General features: G+C 40.4%; 1 protein-coding gene across 1 annotated transcript in view; it reads left to right on the top strand.

The window, feature by feature from the left end:
• LOC311089775 (transmembrane protein 255B) overlaps positions 1–25629 on the top strand; it is a 44431-nt gene extending 18802 nt beyond the window's left edge. The window contains exons 4-9 of the mRNA XM_084124742.1: positions 11918–12007; positions 12695–12775; positions 13348–13433; positions 13764–13923; positions 21753–21890; positions 24655–25629. Coding sequence (XP_083980868.1) covers positions 11918–12007; positions 12695–12775; positions 13348–13433; positions 13764–13923; positions 21753–21890; positions 24655–24789 — 690 coding nt within the window. The 3' untranslated portion in view covers positions 24790–25629. The remainder of the gene's footprint in view (positions 1–11917; positions 12008–12694; positions 12776–13347; positions 13434–13763; positions 13924–21752; positions 21891–24654) is intronic.
• The last annotated feature ends 1979 nt before the right edge of the window (positions 25630–27608 follow it).

The raw sequence follows: 27608 nt of genomic DNA, 5'->3' as shown, positions 1-27608 counted from the left end.
ATGCTGAACTTTGTTTTGGAGCCGTATAATCACATAATCAAAAACAAATGATTCATTAGTAACTCTAAATGAAAAATATGACTCTACCCTAAGGAAATTTGAACCCAGGCTTTTAAATAAAATAAGCCTAATGTTGTGATAATTACAAAGCTCTTGGGAAACATTGCATGTATTATTCAGTATTTCAGGCAGTCATAGAACAAAGCCATGACATTTCCACAAGGATATGCAGTTTATTTAGGCGTTAGTGGTTGTTTATAAGTTTTCTGCGACCATCTGAAGCAGTTTGCTTTGTTGGTGGCCAACCAACATCTTTAACATATTGTAGTTGATATTATAGCAGAAATTAAATGTCCGCTTTCTCAGCCCAACTCAACAATGGTACAAAAAAGTACTGTCCATCTATGTTCTTGTAGCTCGATTGCCAGAGCAAAGTGATGGTAACCTTAAAGGGCATTTGATTCAATTTGCTAGAGTTTGATTCAAGTACTAATTCAAAATTAATTGTTGAGATGGGAAAAACTGGAAAATCTGTGGCATAATTTCCACTTCTCCCCACGGCAATGATGTAACCCTTTATAAAGTTTAGGAGACAACAGTGTCTGGGAAAAGCTTTGCTTGAGAAATATGATACATCTGATGTGTGAAGACAACTAAAAGTAAAATATCCCTTGTGAGATTAATATATTGATTGTGTCTCATTTTAAATCAAGCAGTAAATTTGTCAAGTTATGCTTTAAAATATTAATTATTTAGTATACATAAAGTGCAGCCATAGCAAGACATTTAATGCTAAATTGTAATAAATGTAATTTCCACCACATAATGCTATCAAACAGTATACATTGTAGGAGAATTTACAGTTAAAGACCCAAGGACCAGATATTATTAATGAAGACCAGGAGTCAGAAGTGCAGTCGATTGAAGAAAGTTTTACTGAAGAATAATTTGCAGTTTGAAGCAACAGAAGTCAGCTTCAACACTCAGGAAGGAGTTCATAGGCCTCTCTGCATACATTCACATTTTCACACCAATTATACTCTCCCAAAATATGAATATATGTCATGAATATATGTCATTACTTCAGGTTGAATGATTCTGATTGGCTAAGAAATAGATAAACTTAGAAAATGTCCACACATGGACTGATAGGCAGAAGCATATCTTAATGGATGATACGGCTGACAACCGTACCCAGAGTTAGGTAAGAAGTGCCCCTCCTGTGTCAAAGAACTGAGTTTCTAGGCGCCAGCTTGTCGAGAAAAACAAGCCATTCCATCTCCCCAGGGTGCCAGTTGTTCACCTCACCAATACTGATCTGTAACAAAAAAAAATGCTAGCACAGATACACAGGATACTTCTTTAAGGCTGAAGTTGCTCTGGCTCTAACAGGAATCTTTCCCCAAAACATATTGATAACATTTTCTTTCTCTCAGTGAGAGGTTCAGACAATATTCATCATTATTATCTAGTATTTGAATAAAGAAAAGTAAAGTAAATAAAAAAATGTTGGCCGGGACTTGTTTTTGTCCATCTGGAATTGATTGAACCGTTGGATGGTTGCAGTTTGCTGTTGCTGTGATGTCATGTGATTGACAGGTTGTCCCACCCTCATGCTGGTAAACACATCATCAGAGAAGAGATGATGTTATTTTGATTAAAGATTAGGAAGGCACATGAATTAAAAATAAAATAATGATGTGCAGAGATAAACACTGTGATATTTTCTTTCTTTTTTTTTTTTTATTATTGTCAATTGTGAATTCATGGTGACTTCAAATGAGGCTTCTCTTTTTGATATGCATGTAGTCTCTAAAGTTTTTAATCATTCAACTGTCATTTAAAGCCGTAATGATTCGCCAAATGGAATTACCAAAATAACTATTTTCTAACAGGTTTCCTGAAAATTCCCCCATCTGCCATTGTTGAGCCAAACAGATAGTCCTGCTCCAAGGGAGGCAGGGCTCAGTGAAGAGTTAATTAAAAGCAATACAGTCATACCGAAAGATTATTATTTGACAAGAAATGTTTTTTTATGTGTGTCTTCTTCCTCGTTCCCAACTTTGAACATCTGGTATATTTCACTGAACAAGAAGCACAGGTCCCGAGCGTAAACCTTATCCTTTTATGTTCCTTCCTGTTAATGCTCTATGAACCTCTATTGACCTTCATATACAGTATGTCCATTTACTGTCTCGGTACACGTTCTCTCTTCCTGCCTGTCCTTTTCTTTTGATGTGCATCTGTCTCTCTGTTGGTGGGTTCAGCTTCCCTTGGCAGTCTGTCTCTGATCAGCTGAGAAAAGATCTGTCCCTGTGGATATCATATATCCACATATATGAATGAATCCACATATATCATATTCATATATGCACATAAATGAATGTGTATTTAATAGGAAAGGTATTTACAACATTAAAATTCATGTCAAATGAAACAGTGTTTTATATAATATTAGGCCTGTCGTGATTATTTTAGATGACTGATCATTGCATATTTAAAATTTCAAAACTATGTGCTCTTCCGTCTCCATTTGAATACATGTGGCATTTAATTCAAGCACAAATATTATTAATGATATTAATATTAATAATAATATTTATACATGGACATAGTGAATGTAGTCCAAGACTAAAGTGTTTAAAAGACAACAGTGATGTATAAATCAATGAAATATTACGGAATAAATGTCTTCTTAAGGTGTATGTGTATTATAGTATAAATTTATAGCAATTATTTGTATGAAAATAGGAAACATTTCATGACCTTGACAACATTATAGGCTAATACATTCTTTGCACTTTGAGGGCCACATACAGCCTAGTAATATAGAGCCTGAACTTGTACATTTTTTTTTATTTTTTTTTCAACTAATAAAAAAATAATATCATATAAAACATTCCAAGAAAAAATTTTTTTTTTTTTATATTGTTAAGTATTTAGGGGAAAATGTACCAAAAATAAACAATGACAGCATTTCTTTTGTTTGTTATGAGGGGCTGTACAAGCCAAAATCCATTATTCTACTCTCACACACATACATTCTCCTTTCACATATTTCTACTCTCACACTCACATTCTCCTTTCACATATTTCTACTCTCACACTCATGCATTCTCCTTTCACATCCATTTCTACTCTCACACACATACATTCTCCTTTCACGTACATACATTTCTACTCTCACACACATACATTCTCCTTTCACATACATACATTTCTACTCTCACACACACATACATTCTCCTTTCACATACATACATTTCTACTCTCACACTCATACATTCTCCTTTCACATATTTCTACTCTCACACTCACACATATTTCTACTCTCACACACATACATTCTCCTTTCACATATTTCTAATCTCACACTCATACATTCTCCTTTCACATATTTCTAATCTCACACTCATACATTCTCCTTTCACATACATACATTTCTACTCTCACACACATACATTCTCCTTTCAGATATTTCTATTCTCACACTCATACATTCTCCTTTCAAATTCATACATTTCTATTCTCACACACATACATTCTCCTTTCACATATTTCTACTCTCACACTCATACATTCTCCTTTCAAATTCATACATTTCTACTCTACTTCAAATCCATTCAATATATGTCCTTGTTCATGCAACTGTTGCTTTGTGCGATGCTTGACAACGAAGTAGGATGACACTTTGTTGAAAGTATCGTGAAAATGTGTTTTGGCCCTAGAATACAAAGCAGATTTTATATTTGATATTTATTCATCCACAATTGAAATCTGTACTCATCAAACCATAAAACTTGACAAAATTTATGATAATGTATTTTTATATTCATACCACAGCTATTTAAAAAAAGTTGGCGATCATTCATTTTATTATTCATTCCCTTAAACACTACCCTAAAACTGGTGACAGGGAGTACATCAAATCACTCCATACATTTAAATTTAAATTAACAAGCTGATGGAAGACACATAATTAGAAAACGAATGTTGTCCTACAATGAACTACAATAACTACAATGAAAAAATTAAATCAATTGCACTGCTGAACAATAACCACTAATTTCTATTTCTCTATATAAAAAATATATATTAGAAATAAGGCAGAAAGAAGGCCTATAATTTCTTTATAAAATTATATATATCCAGTCCTTGATTCTGATTGGTCAATAGCTGTGTTTTATTCATGATAAAACATGGCTATGACCGCTTCACCCAACCAAAGAGTATAGAAGTACCAAGAGGCGAAACTCCGTTGCAGTTTTGACAACAATCGCTAGATGGCGCTGCTGTCGCCATTTTGGACTGAACCAACGGCTTTACCGTTAGCACAACTACCGTATACAGCATTAACATTATGTCTGGAAATAATTGGAAACAAAGAAGTGTTCTGCCATCAACTGCAACAACTACCAGTGTACAACCAATCAACTAGCATCTCATAGATTCCCCAAAGATCCAGAGAGGTAAAGTAGAAAAGGTTTGCGATTTTCTGAAATTTAAACTCGCGACTGACACCTGTGGCCAAAAAACGGAACTGCTCTTCCTTTCTGCTCGCTCTCGTACGTGCCCACTTCACAAGTCATCCGCTGCAAAGAAGTCAACATTATGTTTACAGAGGTAAGAACAGTCAAATACATATATTGTTTGAGAAACTAAGTTTGTTTGCTGACTAGCGGTGGTGGCAGAGTGATCTGAAACGTTTAACATGAACGCGCTTGGCGTCACATCCGCAGACAGCGCGCGAAAAATCCGACCCGACAGAAAATAGGAAAAATAGGATACAGGCTTATAGGTGCACCCACTGTGAGCTGACAAGGTGTCAGTATGCTCATCAGGAGATGTTTGAGTCATAAATGGTCAAATAAAAAGGCTATTGTTACGTTTATTTTGGGGAAAAAGTTGCATATAGCCTCTTTAACGTTAAAGTGAGCTAACGTCAACGATAACAGGTGATCAGGTAAATCACTATCCAAACTTAAATGGTTGTAATTCAAGAATGCTTTGGAATAGTTGGTCTTGTTTTAAAGAAGACATTTGCCAGATTATTGTTGAAGTGAAATAAATTATGAAAGTGAAACAGAAAAAAAGTTATACAAGTTTGAGTTTATTAAAATGTACAAATTTAAAAATATAATTATTTATATTTTATATAAAATATATATGTAGATGGTTCAGACATTAAATGAAGGAGATGGACAGGGTCGGCAGGTCTGGGTCTCTTTTATTTAAATAATTTCTAAAAATAAACCAACAGGCGCACAGAGCGCGATCGCCTCGGCAGGAGGCAAAATAAAACAAAACAGACAGTTTAAACGGCTTTTTGCGTCAGCAGGAACAGCGTGTGTGCATGCCACGTGGAGACCCAGACTTCTCTCTCTCTCTCTGAGAAGCCTGCGACTTTTATCCGCTCTCTCCACGCCAATTACTGGAATTACAAACAGGTGTTAATCATTCCCTCATTCCCCAACTCGCATCACGCTGATCTCCCGACAGTTCCTCCGGTTGCAGACCGCGCTAAACCACGCCCCCTCTGCCACATACCCCCACCGCCCGACTCCTTTTTGGTCTTGGGCCTCGGGCACCTGCCCGTGGCCCAAGTGGAAGCCCAGATACCTAACCTCTACTCGCCCAGTCGCGCACTTCTTCGGGTTGGCCGTGAGCCCCGCTTGCCTCAGCGACCTCAGGACCGCCCGCACATGCTCCATATGCCGCTGCCAGTCATTACTGTAAATGACGATATCGTCCAGGTAAGCAGCGGCATATGCAGTGTGAGGCCGGAGGATCCGGTCCATAAGGCGCTGGAAGGTTGCAGGAGCCCCGAACAAGCCGAAAGGAAGGGTCACAAATTGGTGTAATCCAAACGGCGTAGTAAAGGCAGTCTTCTCTTTGGATAATGGTGACAGGGGGATCTGCCAATATCCCTTAGTTAAATCCAATGTCGAATAAAAACGAGCAGTGCCTAGCCGATCAAGCAACTCATCTACCCGAGGCATTGGATACGCGTCAAACTTTGACACGGCATTGACTTTTCTGTAGTCCACACAGAACCGGATTGAGCCGTCGATCTTGGGGACCAAGACTATCGGGCTAGCCCAGTCACTGTGGGACTCCTCGATTACCCCCAATTTGAGCATCGATTCCAATTCTTCCTGAACAACTTTTTTTTTGTGCTCAGGTAGTCTATAAGGCCGGCTGCGAACTACCACGCCCGGCTCAGTCTCAACATAGGCAGAGGCGAGAACACGTCAGAGAATTCCATTTGCAACATGGCTACGTCAGCGAGCTGCGACGGAGAGAGGTGGTCATCACTAGGGGCCAGAGCGAGGGATTGGCGTTTAACATTCGCCTCTGGCCCGAGATCCTCCTTCTCGCCAATCACCGTTGCAAGCATCGCTGACTGTACCTCGTTCCACTTTTTAAGGAGGTTTAGATGGTAAATCTGACATGCTCCGTCTCTGTCTGAACGACGAACCTCATAGTTGAGATCATTAATGCGTCGTGTGACCTCAAAGGGCCCTTGCCACTTCCCCAATAATTTACAGCTAGACGTTGGGAGTAACACGAGCACTTTATCTCCCGGTGCAAATTGTCTCAGCTTGGTTCCCCTATTGTACAGTCGAACTTGTTTGTCCTGGGCCTGGAGCAAATTTTCCATAGAGAGCCGCCCCAAAGTGTGGAGTTTTGCTTGCAGGTCCAGGACATACTGAATTTCGTTTGTGCTGGTTGACGGTCCGTCCCTACGGGGCTGGCGGCCGTAAAGGAGCTCAAAGGGGGAAAACCCCGTGGAGGCTTGTGGGACCTCACGTACCGCAAACAACAGGGGTTCCAGCCACTTATCCCAATTTTTGGCGTCTTCGTGAACGAACTTCCGAATCATGGATTTTAACGTGTGATTAAATCTCTCCACCAGACCATCTGTTTGTGGGTGATAGACGCTGGTTCGGATCGATTTAATGGCCAATAATTCATACAGTTCGCGCAGTGTGCGTGACATGAACGCTGTGCCCTGGTCCGTGAGGATCTCTTTGGGGATCTCCACGCGGGAGATTAAACGGAAGAGGGCATCCGCAACACTCTTTGCTGATATGTTGCGGAGCGCCACTGCTTCCGGATATCGTGTTGCATAGTCTACGATGACTAATGCAAAACGATGTCCTCGTGCCGATCGCTCTAATGGCCCGATGAGGTCCATCGCAATCCGTTCAAATGGGACCTGCATTAATGGAATCGGACTCAAAGGAGCTTTTGGGGTGGCCGCAGCATTTACAAGTTGGCATTCATGGCACGACGCGCACCATCTACGTACATCACCGTGAATACCCGGCCAAAAGAATCGGGCCATGAGGCGAGTTAGTGTCATTGTGTGACCTAAATGCCCAGCCATGGGATTTGAATGCGCCGCCTGGAAGAGCCCTTCCCGGCGGTGCTTTGGAACTAATAACTGGGTTGTAACCTCTTTTGATTGAGTGTCTTGCGTCACTCGGTACAACCTGTCTTTTATAATTGCAAAATAAGGGTAAGTGATTGGGCGGTCAGGGTGGAGCATCTGTCCGTCAATGGCCTGGACCTGATCGAACGCATTTTTGAGCGTCTTATCCTGCGACTGCTCCAGAGGAAAATCATCGTGCATAGAGAGAATTAGTCTCCCTGCTGCGCTCATTTCCTCTGGAGGCCAACAGGCAGGTCCCGGATCAGATTCTCCCACCTGAATCGCCCCGTCCTTACCCCACTGCTTTTTGGCGCAAGAGACATCCGCACATAAAGCCCTCATCAAATCAGAAAAAGCAGGCCAATTGGTTCCCAAAATCAGCGGATGTCTGAGGTGCGGGTTAACAGCCACCTCTACTCTATGCTTTTGACCCCTAAATTTAATCATCGCTGGCATTAAGGGGTAGCCCACCACATCCCCGTGTACACACCTGACCCGAACCGTGCGGCTCTTATCCAATGCCCCTGGCAGTATCAAGCTTTGGTGGATGGAGGTCTGGTTACAACCTGAATCCACCAGAGCTCGATAGGTACCCCCCCTGATACTCACCGGTATTTGGTACTGGCTGGCTTGATCGGGGGCAACCCGCTGGGGGTCCGGGACCCGGACCACTGTTCCCACCTCCATAACCGGGCAGCTCTCCGAAGTATGATGTGGATCGCCGCACCTCCAGCAGGTCGGCCCGGACTTCACCGTCACCTTAGTGGCTGGAGACGGGGTTTGAGGTTGGCGAGGAGGGAGCGGAGGGAGCCGCGGGGCTTCTGAGACCGGCGTCCCGGAGTCCCTGGGCCGGTACGGACCTTTGTGGAAGAACGGCGGGCGGGTCCGTGGACTAGGGACCGGTCGGGCTGAGGTAGGGGTGTCCGGAGAACCTGCGGACACAGAGAGAGAGGGAGAAACAGAGAGAGAGAGAGAGCTGTTGGGGAGAGAAGTGCCGACCCCTGAGCACGCCACCAGCTGATCCTCAGCCAGTTGGATGGCCGACTCCAGCGACGTCAGGCGGTGGCACTGGACCCATTCTGCAGTCTTCCTGGGCAGGCGGGAGATACCACCTGGTCGATGATTCCCTCGACGTCGCATCCGTCGGCCAACAGCCACTTGCGGCAGGAGTCCTGGAGCTGCTGGGCGAAGAGGAAGGGGCGGCCGTGCTCGCTCAGGGTAAGACTCCTGAAGCGCTGGCGGTGTTCCTCTGGGCTACGGCCGACCCGCTGAAGAATGGCCCTCTTCAAATCAGCGAAGACCAGGAGGTTCTGGACCGGTAGTTGGTGGGCGGCCACCTGAGCTTCCCCGGCGAGAAGGGGAATTAGCCTCAGGGGCCACTGGTCGGCTGGCCACCCCGCCGATGTTGCTGCCTTCTCAAAAAGGTCCAGGAAGACTTCCGGATCATCTCCTGGACCCATCTTGCTCAAGGAAAGGGGGGGTGGCTCGGTTCGAACCTCCCGGTCTGCACAGCTCCGGAACCTCTCGCGGCCCTCATGTTGGCCCTGCGCCAGGAGCTCAAAACGTCTTTCCATATCTGCTTGCATCCCGACGAGGGCCTGATGTTGCTCATGCTGGAGGGTGGCGAGGGCGTTGATAACATCCTCAAGCGGCGATGGAGGTGAGGGGGACTGGCTGGCAGCGGTGCTCTGGTCCATCTTCCTTCCCGGGTTTCGGCACCAGTGTAGATGGTTCAGACATTAAATGAAGGAGATGGACAGGGTCGGCAGGTCTGGGACTCTTTTATTTAAATAATTTATAAAAATAAACCAACAGGCGCACAGAGCGCGATCGCCTCGGCAGGAGGCAAAATAAAACAAAACAGACAGTTTAAATGGCTTTTTGCGTCAGCAGGAACAGCGTGCGTGCATGCCACGTGGAGACCCAGACTTCTCTCTCTCTCTCTGAGAAGCCCGCGGCTTTTATCCGCTCTCTCCACGCCAATTACTGGAATTACAAACAGGTGTTAATCATTCCCTCATTCCCCAACTCGCATCACGCTGATCTCCCGACAGTTCCTCCGGTTACAGACCGCGCTAAACCACGCCCCCTCTGCCACAATATATATTACAAAATATATTTTACTCTATAACTGCAAGAAAATGAAAGCAAAAAATCTGAACAAGTTGTGTTCCACATTTTAGGTTGATATCTCAAAAAATGAGCTTTCAGTAAGATTTTATTTGGGCGTAGTACCAAACTTTTTCACTAAATGGACAGCCAAGCTTCCTTACTGACCATATAAGGGCGCCTCTATTTTCATATATGTTTTGAGTGATCTGATCTGAACCATGTATTTCCATAATTTTCATACAATTTATGAAGTAGACATCCTATTCAGAGGTAGTATGGGTGGTTTGGCAGTATTTGATTTGAATTCAACCTCTAATAAACACATAAAAAGAGCACATATATGTGCGTTATAGCCCGCAGCCGCATCACAAATCGAGAATCCATAATATTTTTCTTTATGTCTAAAACATTTTCAGGCAAACACGCACACTAGCACACACACGCAAGGTCTCTCGCTCCCTCACCCTATCTGCCGTGTGCTCTACATGGTTTGGAGCTGCGCGCTCTTGCTCGCTCGCTCTAGATTCCGGGAGATTTTAGCTAATTTGCGGGCATCAGGGAGCCGCTATCAATATGCGGGAGACTCCCGGAACTTCCGGGAGACTTGGGATGTCTGCTATAGAGATGTTAAAAACTAGAAACTACTATTTAGTTCCCTTAACCGCTTTTGAATTGGAACCGGTATCGTTCAATTCTATGACAGCTGTGTTGCGTTCAGTCCAAGATGGCGGAGCTGCAGCTCTGCGCATGGGTGCGTTTGTTGCAATGGAACGTTCTATTGAGTTTCGCCTCTTGGTACTTCTATACTCTTTGACCCAACGGTTCAATGTATCACTTCACAACACCCCTAGCAACCACTCTTAGCAACGTAAACATATGTTCTCACTGATATTGTTCATTGAAGCTTATAGAGTAGAGTATTGTGAAAGCTTATAGAGTATTGTGAGAGATAGAGTAAATGAGTGTACTGCATTTACAGTAGTGGTCGACCGATATATCACCAAGGCCGATTACCAAATTACCAGATTACTATCGCCAAGGCCGATATATTTATATATATTTTGACAGCGCTCCGGACTTTTATTTTGACGGGCGGTGCTGAGAACACCAGCGCCTGATCCATAGACTGTAAAAAAAATATGGACGACGCCCCTTCGCTCTCTTCCATTGATGAGAAGTGAAGCCGCCAGTGTCCCATCAATGCATTTTCTTCAACGCTCTCGACTGTCGACGGCGCTGTTGAAAAAGGTTACGAGGCGATACCTCCCCTCGAGGAAGCGGTGGCCACACACCCCTGCCCGCCCACCGCCACGGGATGGAAAGCTAAAGCGACTCACCCGTCCAAGCCTTGCCGCATCACTTCAGCTCTCGCCAGCCGTGCATACACCTCCGCTGGCCAAGCTGCTTCGGCGCTTCATACCATGGCTGTCCTCCAAGTTTTCCAGGCCAAACTTCTCCACTCGATGGATGAGTCTGGACCTGAACCAGAAGCTTTTAGAGACCTGCGCAGCGCTACTGACTTAGCTCTGCGAGCTACCAAGGCAACCACACAGGTGATCGACAGGAGCATGGCGAACTTGACAGTGCTTGAACCTCATCCATGGTTAAACCTAACGGAGATGAAGGATGCGGATATGGCAGCTTTTCTCGACTTTTCTTGGTCAAGAGCTTTTCTTCCCCTGCACATAAGCACTGTCCCCAAAGTGTCACAAGCACAAAGCAGCTGGGCTGCCGGGTCGCTATCACAAAGCGGCCCCTCCCCATACATCATTCAACCCCTAGCTATGTGGGCCAAGGTCTGGGAGGCCATCCCCAGTAAATCAGAATGGGTTTTGAATATAATAAAATGAGGCTACTCACTACAGTTCACTCGCAGACCCCCGCACTTTCGAGCCGTGGTCGAGACAACAGTGAGAAGCGACGTTGCTCACGTCCTTCGACGCGCTAGGGCACGAAGCAGCCTGATTGGTTTGCGCGCATGAGCCACCTCGCCATAGGTTAGTGCAGATGCCGTAACACAGCCAATGACCGCTCTAGGAGTTCAGCTAGGTGTCTGCTGTGCAGCTGCACTGCGTTTTAAAAATTTGGCTTCAATAAATTTGGGTAAAAATGTATGTATGTGAAAGAACAATGTATGTGTGTGTAAGAGTAGAAATGTAGCCTATGTATGTGAAAGGAGAATGTATGAGTGTGAGAGTAGAAATGTATGTATGTGAAAGGAGAATGTATGTGTGTGAGAGTAGAAATGTATGTATGTGAAAGGAAATTGTATGTGTGTGAGAGTAGAAGAATGAATTTTGGCTTGTTTGGCTCGTATGTCAATCCAAATGTATATTTGTATCTATAATCCATTTTTCTTTTTCTGACCAGCTGATTGCAGCCATCGTGTTCCTGAGTTTTGGTATAATTTCCAGCTTCTTGTGTCTTTTGGTTGATGGCGTTTTCATCCTACTCAACATTGTGAGTACATTAACCATTCACAATTTTGCATAAAAACCACCTTAGCAACTGCCTAGCTGCCATTCACCATTAGCGGTGCTATAGCAACCAAAGGGTATTATACTGGAGATCTGCATTCTTGTGTTTGCACAATCATAAAATGTTCAGTCCAGAAGCCAGTTGCATGAACATAGCCAATATGATAAGACTGTGTAGTCTGACTATCTAGCAGTTAATTAAAGATAATCAGTCTTAGGCTTAGGCATGCAATCAATTTATCTACCTTTTATGTAACTGACTTTTAAAAGTTACAACCAGTCTTGAAGGGAAAAAAAAAAGATTTGTAAGACTAGTCTAAACAGTTTATGCAACCAGTCACAGATTTCAGTGTCAAAATACATTCAAGGGCTTAATTTGGAGGGATGAGGAAGTCACTGAATACTGGCGCTCTTTAGTACTTGTGTAAAAATTCAGAGGACAGATCATCTTCTGTCTTAGCAGCATGGATGCGGCCCATAAAGAGAAGAGTGATGGGATTGAAGGGATAAAGTGTGGTAAGAAGAAAATCCCACTGTGAGCTTCTTCAAACAAAAGGCATTCTACTGTTACTTGTCACTCCAAAAAGGGAATTGTATTAAAAAAAAATTAGTTAAAACAGTTTCAAAGGAAAAAGACAAACTGTAGACATTTATTACACTCTGTCAACAGGATATGCGTCCAATGAGGGCAGGAAGATGTCAGTTCTACACCAGTGGAAATAGTTACATCTATGAGAACTACTACGCTACAGTGAGTCAAATCCTCTTGCTTTACTTTCAGTTCTGTAAAATATCCCTTGTGAAAAAGAAGTGTGGTTCATCATTTTATTGAATGTGCACTCGTAGACTAAGTAATTAAGTAAAGTTAACTCTTTCCCCTCCATTGACGGAACTTGCCGGCAATCCATGTTTTCACTGTTATACGGTAGGGGGAGCTATTACTCAACTTCTAAAATAGTACAGAATCTCCGAATCAAAACACAGGCAAAGATAAAGCAGAAACAAGTTATAGAAGCATATACACATATAAAATAACACAATCATCAAACATTAAACAGCAAATAAATCACAACTGCCTAATGTTACCGAATGAGATGTCGACCCAGGACGAGCTATAGGACTGTGAAGCTTTGGGGGTGCTGATGGAAGCGATCTACTCCATCTATGAATTTTGATCATTGTTCTGAATGGGATCCAGACATAGTCTTTGACAAAATGCGATTTTCTCCGCTTTTTGTTCAAATTGTTGCCTTTTTATGAAACTTGAAACCACATTCAAGTGTTGAATATAATATTTTATTTCTATACTCATTTGTTTTGTAGGTTCCCTGTCAAGGACTAACAGAGTCCTGTGAAATGAAAGTTCGCAGTGGAACATGTTACTGTTGTGATTTGTATGATTGTGCCAAGTAAGTAATTTGCATATTTGTGAAGACACACTTTAAAGAAACACTCATCAATAATGCTAAATAAATAATAATAATAATAAAGTTATCTGTCCACCCCATAGCATAAAAGAGAGCTAAGGCAAATATAACTATTGCTATTATTCATATTTTGAGGATTTAAATTCCTAAAAGTAAGCAAGGAAGCACATAACTCATTTCGCACCATACATAGCATGAACCACTTACACTTTCTACAGAACATCTAGTTGCAGTAAATTAGTTATTAATGTGAAATAGTACATAATCATGTAATACCATGACAATGATTTGCCTGCTTGCTTTCTTTTCCAGTGGAGGATATCTGAACAATTACTATGAGTTTGTTGGTGTGCAGAGCTGTCAGGATGTCCTTTCTCTGTATGTTCTCCTCTGGATCCTAACTGCCCTCAACCTTCTGGCCTTCGTGTTTGGAATCTTGACCACTGCTGTACTGGGCAGTTTCAAAGACATGGTGAGAAACAAAGAAAAAGAGTACTCTGCAGTAACATTATGCACTGTTTAGAATCAGAATTTAAACTTCAATTTAATTGTAAGTCCATTTCATAAAATATGAATTTTGCCCATTCATGATCTATCCAAATTAAGGGGGTGGTCACATTTACTGTTGTTCTGCAAATTTTCTTGGGAATTTGGATTTTCATGAGTGAAAGATTCCTTCACACACATTTGTCTACGGATTCAAGTTGGTCACACATTCACCGCATTGACCAACAGAAAGGTGCTTGGTTTGAAAATGTATTGTGAGCTGTGCTTCACACATCACTACACTATTTACAATAGACAAGGACCTTTTTGGCCCATGAAATTTAATCTGACTTTTAAACTGATACTTTAGAGATATATACTTTCGGTAACACTTTAGTTTAGATGTCTCTATTTCTCTAATTCAGGGTCTAATTACCTAGTTGCTTATAGCATGCATATTACTATATTGGCTGTTTATTAGTACTTATAAAGCACATATTAATGCCTTATTCTGCATGACCATATTCTACATCCCTTAATCCTTCCCAATACCTAAACTTAACAACTACCTTACTAACTATTAATAAGCAGTAGTTAGAGGAGTTTATTAAGGGAAAAGTCATTGGTAATAGTTAGTTAATAGTGAGAAATGGACCCTAAACTAAAATCCAAAAAGATCTGCAATGATTTAGTAAGCTGTTTTACACCTATAAAAATCTCTGCTAGGTGTGGGCGATATTGATTTTTGATTTTCAGTTATGATTTTGGCTTCCAGTGATCAGGAAAATAAGACAATTGTGATTAAGTGATCATTGTGCCACATTCAGTTTCAAAATTGGTCTTGTGTTATAAATCCAATGCACCCCTTTTCTGGTACACTTTTGTCCCTCCCTAAAAGCCTAAACTTAATGTCCAAATCAGTTCAAGTGATTGCTGCAAAATGCAGTGTAGTGTTGCTTAACTGTGGGATGTTCTTGTTAGGCCCGGTCTCAAATGGAACCCGAAGCCCTCGCGATCTTCATTCGAGTCCACAAGTAATGGCGCTTTGCTTGGCAAAAGTGTGCATCGAGGGTGCACATCGGCCACAAAGGGTATGCTCCCTTCTGATACCTAAAATAACAAATGGGACACCCTATGATCTTGTGCACACGGCAGCCATTGTAAGTCCACAAGACCACAAGTGCACATGAAGTGGACACAAATTGTCATGTTGTCAACAACAAAAAAACACAAAAAAGAACAAGGTAATATCAAGTAATAATGTGTGTTTGCCCATGTGCTCTTTAGACAAAGCGAGAGAGAAGAATGAAAAGGGAATAGTAGTCTGTAAGAAGACAACAAATCTTTTTTTACAGGTTTTTAATTGTTTCATCATTTTCTGCAATCCTTATATAATGCTGCTTTCACATCACATGCCAACATCCTGGATATTTGGCATGTGTTTAATTGAACGTGACATTCTCAAATTAGAAAGAAAGAGAAAGTTTTTGTGATCTCTTGGGAATCTGTGGTGACATTCTTTTGTTTATTGATAAAGCAGAAAACAGCTGCAGAGATTTCCACTTTGTTTCCAGTAATCCTCCAGTGTTGAAGGATTGGAAATTCATCATATTCATGAATTGTCTTTTCCTAGCAAAGTCAATCTTGGCCTAAACGCAGATGTTTGGCTGACCAAAACGGATTCTCCTCAAGGATGTTTGTGTATTTTTCTTTGTCCTTGATGCAAACAAGCTTTCTAGTTTCTCCTGCAAATAGAAACGCAGAACATAATGCTGCTGTCACTATGTTTGACTTTGAGAGGAGGGAACAAAAAAGCAACAATTTAAACCATCCGTTTGTGTGTGTGTGTGTGTGTGTTAATTGCAAACTTTTAAAAAGGTCATATGAAATGTCAGAATAAAACGAAGAATAAAGAAACACAACCATTAGAACAAAGAGTTTTTTTTTTTAATAATTCAGCCATCACTGATTTGTTTGCATTTACACTGCAGGACTTAATATGCAGATCTATTTTGACAAATTAGATTTTCTGTCCCTAGAGCTTCCTTAGCTATGGTTATCACTGTCAGTCATCCCAAATATTGTTCCAGTTCGTTCAAAAATTCAGTAGTACATATTAGAGAAGTTTGAGGTATGATGACATATACTTCTAAAAATAAATATGAATGACCATACTTTTATTTAATGTGAATGTAATTTAAGTGAATTTATATAAATATTAAAATATTATTTAGTTAATATAAATTGTCAAGTGATAAACTGTGTGCTAAATGTCTGTTGCAATGTTTAATATGAAAATGTATGTAATTTGGTTATATTAGATGTGTACTTCATCTGATAGAATTCCAGGACAGGAATTGAGAACCACTGCAATACTGAAACTAAAGCTATTTTTCATGCATCTTTTTAATGAATTTAGAACTTTTACAGAACTTCCTTGAAATAACAATTGGTGTAATCCTTCCTTTACACTGACATCCAGACAACAGACGCTTCCACCCTGGTAATAACTACAAAGATCCCAAGCCTGTCTGAATCAGTACCTGAACTCAAACACTGTTTAGGAATCTAATCTCATCAGAATAGTGCTGAAGACACAGATGCTCTTCTGGAAACACTTATGCAAAATAATGAAAATCAGTTACCTACATTGGTCCATTTTTTCACAAAGGTCAAAAGAGTGCAGCTTTAAAGACTTTAAGTGGGAAAATATTGGACCGCATATCACATAAACCACTGCACATCTGTCGGCCCGCTGGAAGGGCTTTTTAAAAATCTGTCAGCAGAGCACAATGAAGAGAAACTTCTGGGCTTATTTTTTATATAAATCATCCTCCTGGTAAACCTCTGAAGTGTTGAAGGGAAATGTTTGTAAATGTTTTAATGGTTTCTGCTTATTCAGCTAAATATATCTGACACTGTGTCAGTATAAGTATTCATACCCTCAACTCAGTATTTGTCACAGTCAGAAGAGGATTTAAAGATACAAGTTCTTTATTGTAACGTACCAACACAAGTGTGAATCAGGTAAGTCAACAGTGTCAGAGAAAGTCACTGAGTCATCACTTAGCTGGTAATTTCTTTGTCCTTTGCAGGTATGGATGAATGAAGATTGTAAGTAGATTGTAAGTAAGGGGTAAGTATCCACAAGGCAGGTAAGCAGTCAGGTAAGTCCAGACGAGACCAGACAATGTGATGTGGTGCTGCCGATGAGGATGACTGATGGCAGGTGTGGGTGGTGATTGAGTGTGTGCAGGTGGGAGCCAGGAAGGATTTTGCTGGGAAATTTAGTTTTGCGGTTACTGAGCTGGTGACTGGAAATCGTGATAGTATTTAATTGAAGCACCTTTACAGCCTCAAGTCATTTGGGGTATGATTCAACAAGCTTTGTACATCTGTATTTGGGGATTTTCTGCCATTCTTCTCTGCAGATCCTCTGGACTAGGTTTTCATTAAGGATAGCTCTGTATTTTTCTGGTTTGAGCTTTCCTTCTCTGACGAGTCCGCCAGTCCCTGGTGCTGAAAAACACCCCCACAGCATGATGCTGCCACCACCACATTTTACTGTTGGGATGGTATTGTGCAGGTGATGAGCGGTGCCTAGTTTCCTTCAGACATGATGCTTGGAACAGAGGGTCATCCAGACAGAGAATCTTGTTTCTCAAAGTTGGAGAGTCCTTTAGGTGCTTTTTTGCATATTCCAAGAGGGTTTTCTTGTGTCTTTACTGAAGAAAGGCTTGAGTCTGGCCACTCTGCCATAAAGCCCAGATCGGTGGAGTGTTGCAGTGATGTTTGTCCTTCCGTAAGTTTCTCCCATCTCCATATATGATCATGGAGCTCAACCAGAGTGACCATCAGCTTCTAGGTCACCACTCTAACCAAGGCCCTTCTCCATCGATTGCTCAGTTTGGCCAGAAGGCCAGCTCTAGGAAAAGTCCTGGTTGTTCCAAACTTCTTCCATGAAGGATTATGTAGGCTTCTTGCTACTGGGAACTTTCAATGCAGCAGATTTTTTTGTAGTCCTCCCCTGGTCTGTGTCTAGATACAATCCTGTCACTGAGCTCTGCACCCTGTTCCTATGACCTCATGGTTTGGTTTATGCTTGATTCATTTCAGTTTGCTAAGATCGTAACTATTATTTTAACAGGTCTCACAATGTGTAATTGTGTTCAGTGTATTTGATGGTTTGTGTTTGAATTGGATTGAAAAAAATTTAACACAGTGTTTCATTTTGTCTTAAATGTTTGAAGTTTGCGAATTGGTGGTTTTGGCTTTGTGTTAATAGTTTTGATTAATGTGGCATTGCTTTCAGGAAATGTGTCTCAGCAATTTGGGGAAACTGTGCCAATTTAGACGGCTGCTGAATGAAAGTTCCCCAAGACGGGCATTCGGGTTATACAGTCATGGTCAGAATTATTGGCACCCTTGGTAAATATAATCAAAGATGGCTGTACAATTGCCATTGTATTGTTTATTGTTTTGATTTTTCATTCAAAATGTAAAAAAAAAAAAAAAAATCTAAACTTTCACTGAAGTAAAAGAATTGAAAGTGGGGGGGAAAATCACATTAGGAAATAAATGTTTTTCTCCAAAACACATTGGCCACAATTATTGGGACCCTTTTATTAAATACTTCTCCTAATGTCTGATGAGGTTTGAGAACACCTGACAAGAGATCATAGACCATTACTCCTTATAGAATCTCTTCAGATCCTTCAGATTCCCAGCTCCATGTTGGTGGTGCTTCTCTTCAGTTCACCCCACTCATTTCCTATAGGGTTCAAGTCAGGGGATTGGGATGGCCATGGCAGAAGCTTCATTTTGTGTTCAGTGACTCATTTTTGTGTCTAAACTAGATTTAAAATCTAGTTTAAATCTAGACTAAAAACACATCTCTTTGACCTAGCATACACATAACACATTATCAACTTCTATAATTCAATGTTAGGCTGCATAGTTTAGGTCAGCCGGAACCGGGAACACTTCCCATAAATCCTGATGTACTCGTTACATCATAAGAAGAATGGCGTCTACGTTAATATTAGTCTCTCTGTTTATCCTGAGGTTTACCGCAGTCCGCCGGATCCAGGCCGTATCCAGATCTTATGAAGGACCTGCGCCTGGACACGACGACAACGCAGTCCTGAAGTGTCAACTAGTCTCTCTCCAGTGAAGGCCTCCTTCCCTTCCCTTTACCTCTGTACAGATAAAACATTGTCAAAATGATTCCAGTTCACATGGATATGTGGAAGAGGCAAAGCAAAAAAATCTGTATTATGAATATTTAAGGCCAGAAAAGTAATTTGTTGAGGTCAATTTGTAAAGAAAGACTAAACGCCTGTGCACATATATATTCAAACGTGCATAACAATAGACTAAACACATAATACGCATGTGCACGCCGTCAGCGTTTTCACAGATTCACTTTTTTTTAAGTTTACGCAGAGATGATAAAGTTTTTAAAAAAATTTCAACGCTTGTATCTTGGAACCTATTTCAGGGTTTGCGTTCTTGAGCCACCAGGCACTGTTGTTGTGCGGATGAGCGGGCCGGAGCGCGTTAGGGGTTTTCTGTTAGAACGGTGTCGTGTTAGCGGCCCCTAAGTTAATAACTAATGATCTTTGCAATGGAAGTGAATCAATCAAAACTAACTTTAGCTGGACAATAACTTTATTCTAGAGCTGCTGTAAAGCCAAAACAATCTCTGTTACTTTAATTTCCTATTCTCACTGTAAAGCTGCTTTGAACAAATATGTATTGTTAAAAGCGCTATATAAATGATGGTGACTTGACTTGAGAATGCCCACCACACACCAGCTTATTGGTGGAGAAGAGACAGAATGATGCAGCCAATCAGTGTTTATATGGGGATGATTAGGAGTCGATTTTGATGGATAGAGGCCAGTGGGCAATTTTGGCCAGGATGCCGGGGTTAAACCCCTACTTTTTTTCCCAAGGATATCCTTGGATTTTGAATGACCAGAGAGAGACAGGACCTTGGTTTAACGTCTTCTCCGAAGGACGGTGCTTTTTGACAGTATAGTCAAAAGGATATATATACCCATCCCTATACTGGGGCATTAGGACCCACACAGACCACAGGGTGATCGCCCCCTGCTGGCCTCGCTAACACCTCTTCCAGCAGCAACCTGGTTTTCCAAGGAGGTCTCCCATCCAGGTACTGACCAGGCTCAGCCCTGCTTAGCTTCAGTGGGCAACCAGTCTTGAGCTACAGGGTGATATGGCTGCTGGCACGGTAAAATCCATGATGCCATGTATCAGAACAAGAAGTCCAGGATCTCCGGCAGAAAAATAGGCCCACAACATTAAAGATCCAGCAGTATATTTAACCGTGGGCATGGGGTACTTTATTATTTTTTTTATCCCTGTTTGCACCAAACCCATCTAGTGTGTTTGCTGCCAAGAAGCTATTTTTATATGTCTGACAACTGAATATGCTGGAGTTTGTTCTTAGATGAGCAAGGAGGATTTTTCTTGAAACCCTGCCAAAAAATTTGTGCTGATGTAGGGGCTATTTGAATTTTTTTAGGCTTTCTGACCCCAAGACTCAACTAATCTCTGCAGTTCTCCAGCTGTGATCCTTGAAGAGTCTTTGGCCACTCAAACTTTACTCCTCACCGTGCATTAGGACGATATAGACACACGTCCTCTTCCAGGCAGATTTGTAACATCTTTAGTTGATTGGAACTTCTTAATTATTGCCTGATGGTGGAAATGGAATGGAATGGAAATGCACATCAGAATTATATTCTTTGGTTTTACTTATTGTGATGGATGATTAAGGGAATTTGGCCTCTGTGTTTTCTCATATTTATACTCCTGTGTAACAACAAGTCACGGCTAGACAATGTCATGTTCCTGGTTACCCTGGTGTGTTAAAAATGTAAATATGAATGGGAATATACTTCAGAGATATTGTACTCATAGAAAATTATAGGGGTGCCAATAATTGTGGCCAACATGTTGTGGAGAAAAACATTTCATAGTGTGAATTTCTCCCCACTTTCAATTATTTTACTTCAATGAAAAGTTAAATTTTTGCACAAAAAAATAAATAAATTGAATGAAAGATCAAAAGGATAAACAATGCAGATTTATTTGTACAGCCATCTTTGATCATATTAACCAAGGGTGTCAATAATTCTGGCCATGACTATATATGGCTTACATGCATAAAAAGTCACAATGAGGATTTATGAAAGCTTAAAAGACTGCATATAATGGGCTATTTTTATGCTGATGTCTGTTCTATTTTCAATTTAATACTTTTAATAACTTTATTACTTTTAAATACCCTTTTAAGAAGTTTCACAACTTAAGACCTGCATAATCACTGCATAATCACAGAAACAAATATCTGCCAATGAGGTGAGCAAAATAAACTTATTTTCCCTTTGTCTTAAACCTAAACTTGCTTAATTTTGATCAGTTTTTCAGAAAACAAGACTTAGTATCTTAAGTAATTTTGCTTCTCAAGAATGTTAAGATAGTTTAAAAGGAAACCAAGACAAAAATACTGAGTAGGAAAATAATGTTTTGCAGTGCAGGATCAAAACAGATTGTATTTATGCGTTTAAATCAAATTAAAACATGAATCCATTGGCTCATACACATAATCTCCCTGCTCGACAGAAATATACAAATAAACAATGGGCGCTTTCCATAATTCTGGGATTGGAATGCAGAAGTAAACTATACTTTCTGGGGCAACTAAGAAACTGTTTGGATAAATATTCTATTGAAATTGCATATGGCAACCAGAGATGATGCTTACACTTTTTTTCTTCTCGCCAGAGGAGTGGGGTGGTCGGTCTTAATGTGTCCCAGTGGAGCGGTTCATCTCTATTCTCCTTTGATGGGGCCAACTGTTCATCCCCCACTGCACCCCTGCTAATGGACCCTAACACACACACAGGACACCAGCTCTACCCGGTCAGTTCATCACGCTCACACACACACACACAGATTCCGCTCATGGTCTTTTATGGTATGATTCAGTTGCGGAGTTCAATCTGCAGACTTTTTGTGCACCGTAAAATTAGTGTGAGACTCCCTATCAAATCCCCTGGTGATGCGATGCATACTCACAGAATGATCCCAGTCCAAAATCCCACAGCATTCCCTTCAGTACACTGATCCTTGGGCTTGTCCTGATCACACCCCTTCCCTGCCGAGAACGCCAGCCAGAAGTCCAACCAATCCCAGATCATGGATCTCCCAGCACCCTCACCCCTGTTGAGTGATCTGGAGTTGCTCTTGGAAGCATCACCGGAAAAAGTTCCTCTGGCCAACTTAAACACACATTGCTAAGCATAAGATATTAGGTATGTTCATCATGAACAACAAATAAGCTAAGAAAATAGTATAATATGGCTTACTAAGAACTTACTAAAACAGAAAATGGTCACTGAGAAAATCAGCACAGATAAACGTGATAAATGTGAATGAGCAGCACACCTAGACTAGCCTAGAAATCTAGACGCACCCTAGCGGCAGCAAAATTTATTTTGACTCTCCGTTGACTTTCGAGCTGGAAAAACCAAACTCAGGTCAGGCCAATCACATTGTGTATAGAGTAGACGGGGCGGGCTTAACATAATGACGACAGAGTTGCGACGGTTCCCTGCTACTTGAAAACAAAAAATGGCTGCTGCTGCTGGCGAACAGCGGTCTTTCGAATCGGCTTTGGCCGCAACTCTGGAGGACTTGGAGTTTCTTTGAGAAAAGAGCAAAGAACGGCTGTAGCGAAATCAGCTCAAATGAGGGGAATGTATAATTAATAATCAACAATTAATCATACTGGTTATGAACCATTATTACCTACACATTTTAAATCACCCAAAAAGGGAATACATAGCCTGTATATTTGTATCTCTGTATATAGATAATCAACCTCAACGAATTATAATTAATTATAAATATACAGATAGGCTATAGATCAAATTTAAGAATAACCTACAAAATTAATTCCAAATAGATAATCCGTCCGTCCACCGAACCGATCTTCTTATCAACTCTCAAGGAGTATTATTATTCTTATAAACTCTCAAGAAAAGCTATTCTTCTGGCCATGAAGCATAACCTTCTTGTTCTATAAGATTACTAACCTGTAGGTTAATCAAAATGTAAAGCTTGTAGCTTAAGAACACACATTTAAGAGGCTTGTTGTTCTTTAAAATAAGCACTTAGAGTTCAAACTAACACAACTAGCAAGTCATAACTAGGCTAATATAAGGGGGGGAACCATACATGCGTACAGGAATATATCATATACATTTCAGAGCTATGCATAAGTTTAGACACCCATGCTAAAGTTGACTAAAAAGAGGAATAAAAAATCATCTTTTGGAAATTGAACTTAATGCCTTAATTGGCCTCTGGAATTAAAATAGCGCCACATCATCACATAGCCTTCACCATACCTAGAGATTGGCATGGAGTACTTTCCATAAGATCATCTCTCAAATGCAAATCAAACCAGCTATTAGGCTAACTGAAATAAAACCATGCCAATCTCTAGGTATGGTGAAGGCTATGTGATGATGTGGGGCTATTTTAATTCCAGAGGCCAAGGGAACTTTATCAGGATGCATAGTATCCTGGATCCATGAAGTAACTGGCCTTTAAAAATAAAAATCTGCCTGCCTCTATGGGAATTTAACATAGGGGTGTCCAGACTTATGCACCCTGTATTTTAAGGAAGAACATTTATTTATTTACGATACATTATTCATTCACAAAGAAAATTGGTGTCCTTAAAGGCTGGATTTTTCCTTTTTTTTTTTCAAGTTCAATTTCCAAAAGATGATTTTTTATTCCTCTTTTTAGTCAACTTTAGCATGGGTGTCTAAACTTATGCATAGCACTGTATATTCTGAGTTAGATACAAAGAATGTTTGTGTGTGTATTGGGCATCTCGGAGAGGGCTTTCTGGCCACCTGGACTCCTTGCTTGCTGAGAAAGGGGGAGCTGAACTGATTACGATCTGTTTGAAGCTCACAGCGGAGTTTGGAGGTGTTTCTGTTAAATTTCCACCAGGCCACAAACGTGTCAAAGGGAGCAATTCGATTCGGACTCATCTGCGCTAAGCTGTGATTTACATAATATGAGTCAATAGGTTAAAAGCTTTTCTGAATTTTAGACTGCGTAAGTCATCGTGAGCTTGTTCATACGCTACACGGCACTTAAGTCATTTTTAAAAAAGCAAGATGTGTTCGGAGTTTGGCCGACTGGATACGGCAAAAGTTTAATATAACAACTAGCCTTCTTCGTTGCTCTGATTGGTTGTAGCGCTATCCTATTGCGTGCAGAGGGATTTTGAGAGACAACCGTTTATCCCGCCCCTCGGATTGAGCCGTGCCAATGGTGAGTTGCCAGACCTAACATCTTGATGTAGGTCTGGCTTGCCAGGCTACACTTAGACAACATCTCAGTTTGCCCTGAAATCCAATTCCAGAATCTGGACTAATTTTCAATATATTTTTTTATTCAGTACTGATACTGAAATGTAAATTAGATAATGAACCATTTAACCCAATGTTTCTATTCTGGGCTCACTGAAATACATAGCTGATACAAACTGTTCTCTGCACATTTCGCTTCATCGAATCTTTTGGAGCTGTACACTGAAATTTAAAAGCTGAAAAGATGATTAGTTTCACCTTGAAGTAATGTATTTTCTCCATATTTCTTCCAGAGGGCATCACTTTATGTTTCTCCAGCAGCCCCTGCAGCAGCAGGATCTAGTGTTTCTCCAGGAGGATCATCAGATACATCCCATGTACAGCCCAACCCTCCTCCCTTCGCTCCCCTCTACAACCTGCTACCCTAAGACCTCCAGCTTCTCAGCTCAGAACATCTGGATCCAGACCAAAGACATTTACACTGCACTCCCCTTAAACACAACATGAAATCAAAATGGACTGGTTGCTTTCTGAATAAATGTCCCTGGTCTTATTGTGCAAGATTCATCATGCATGTTATTCTCAAGAAAAACTGGTTGTTTTCATTAAAATGTCTTTTTACTTTCTTTACCTCTGTAACCACTTTTTTTCTGCTGCAAGACTGGTGCAGATGAGAAAAATAATATTAACTAATTGTATTTATCTACTTTTCATGATCAAACCCTGGAGGACATTCAGTTATATGTTTTCCACAATATAGAAATTCACTGAAGAAATGTATTGCTAATTCCGTTTCATGTTGTCTTTAAGGTGATATTAAGATGCAGAATTAGAGTCTAGTTCTGACAATGGCTGCAGAATATACAGTAAATATATCACATTATAACTACTTACAATCTAATTACAATCAGTTGTAGACTATGACTCAGTTTGAACTAACTTCACCATTGACTAACTTTAATTAGCTCAGTTTTATTCTCCAATACTTCAAAATCAGTCATTTATTTCATCCGCTTGAGAACTTGAAGAATAGAAACAGAGCTTCAAAATTCTAATCTAGATTTTTGTATATGATGTGTAAATGTTTCTTTTGATAAACGTGAATTGATGTTTCTATGTAATGTTTTATATCTTTTATACTTAAAAGTGGTACTTTAATTTTGTGCATAAAGTCAGGGCATTTCCCCCATGTTTAAGAAGTTCATATTTTATACCAAATGTTATGTAGCCTACTTGGCAATAAAAATATTATTTTTTGCTTATGCTTACATGATTTTTCTACTGTACTTTATCATGATTTAAAACTACTGTACTATATCCACACTGAAACTCCACAGTTTATTAGTAAATATTTTGCCTCAATGCCTGGAGGTCTAATCAAATAGAATTCTAATCAAATAAGACTGAAATGACTTAAAATAACTGCATTTAAGAATATCTTACATTTTGAGAGAGTTCAGAGACTAAAAACAGGACTTAAAAAATATGTCAGCAGGTCAGTGTCCTGTTCATTGTACTCAATAAAAGAACCTCATTAGCTGATGTATTTTAAAGCATTACCTGAGACTACAGTGCGTGCAGAATTATTGGGCTTGTTGATTTTCTGATCATATTTATTTTCCAGGCACATACTACCAATTCCAAACCACATTAATCGTAATAACAACTATTTTATTACGGATAAAATAAGCCAAAAAAGAGATTTAATTCAGGGTTAAAAGTCAAAAATGATTAAATCCCCATGAGAAGGATGCAATACTAATGCAATACTAGAGATTGCAGTTAAGGCATGACCATTGGACAGTGGAATGCTCATTGGGTCAGCAGGGTCAGACAAAAACAGGTGGACAGGGTCAGACACATGTTAACTGCAAAAGAATGAAGAATTAAGGTGAAGAATTAAATGTGCAACCATCAGGAACCCTTTAGTCTCCAGCACCACCATTTTCCAGAACTGCAACCTACCTGGAGTCTCCAGAAGAGCAAGGTGTCAGGGTCTCAGACACTTAGGTTAGGTATAAAGAATCCTAAAAAATGACCCCCACTAAATAAAAATCACAAGCTGAAGTGTAGTAAAATACATGAAGACTGTTTTTTATAGGCTTTATAGACAGACAGATTGAGAGTGACTCTTGAAGGACCAGCACCACATCCTCTTGTACCACTGTTTGAAGAATTCATCTTCCAGAATCTGACAGTAAGTTTTGGGAGTTCATTTTTAGTCCATCTCTGCAAAACGGACTTCAGGGTAGGAGATGGACTAAAAATAAACTCCCAAAACTTATTAAAACGTATTCTGGAAGATGAAATCTTTTATCAATTATAAATGATTAAATACAAAATGAATAGTTGAATTGACATAAATGAATTATTATGATTAATGTGGTTTGGAATTGGTAAAATGTGCCTGGAAAAAAAATATGATCAGAAAATCAACGTATAATTCTGCACGCACTGTAAAGTTATAAAATCACAATAATAGCAATATTTCAACTCCTGCTGTGATTATGTAAAGCCTGCAAACCTTTTATCTTTTCTAAAATAGGCCCTATGTGCAATGAAAACAGAAACTGACAGGATGGTTTGCGTCATTTATTCGCTCTCTTTTTCTTATGGTGACGACTGACGACCCCCTTTAAGAGTTGAAATATATTTACTTTATGGCGTATGCTTTATGGTTGTTTTTTTTCTGATGAAAGACAAAAATGTTCTAAATAGGCACACATTATCCTGTTATTTTCTGCATACTTTGCATTGCAAGAAAATACAGGACCATTTACATTTACTCAAAAAAGGAGTTTTAATTAGCCTATATCATTTTAGGCTCATCCTAAATTAATGAATAAAAATGATAGCTTTGCAGGAGCAATATATGACAGGAATAGTTGGCCCAAAATAAAACATTTAATTTCACATGTCATTTACATATGTCTCCAAAACTTAAAGGTCATGTTTGCCTAATTTCAACCAGCTTTATTACGATGTTGGTAGTATATGTAAATGATGTGTAGGCCTACTCTTACCACATGTTACCTACCCTCAGATCTCCCGGCTTAATTTTCAGCTAAAGTCCACCAGATGACGTCTTTTGACAGCTCCATGGCTTTTGTTCAAACTATAGCATTTGTCCTCTTCTGCATTTGTCCTCTAGTACTGCCCACGGACAGTCAGATCGAGTTTCCCTACCTTTTTAGGAAAAAGGGAACACCACAGTCCCTTTCTCTGTTTCCCTTTAGCCATGAAAATC

This window comes from Abramis brama (assembly GCF_963993115.1).
Source record: "Abramis brama genome assembly, chromosome: 9".
Classification (NCBI taxonomy): domain Eukaryota; kingdom Metazoa; phylum Chordata; class Actinopteri; order Cypriniformes; family Leuciscidae; genus Abramis; species Abramis brama.
Note: the sequence above shows the minus strand (reverse complement) of the source record. Positions and strands in the feature narration are given on the sequence as shown.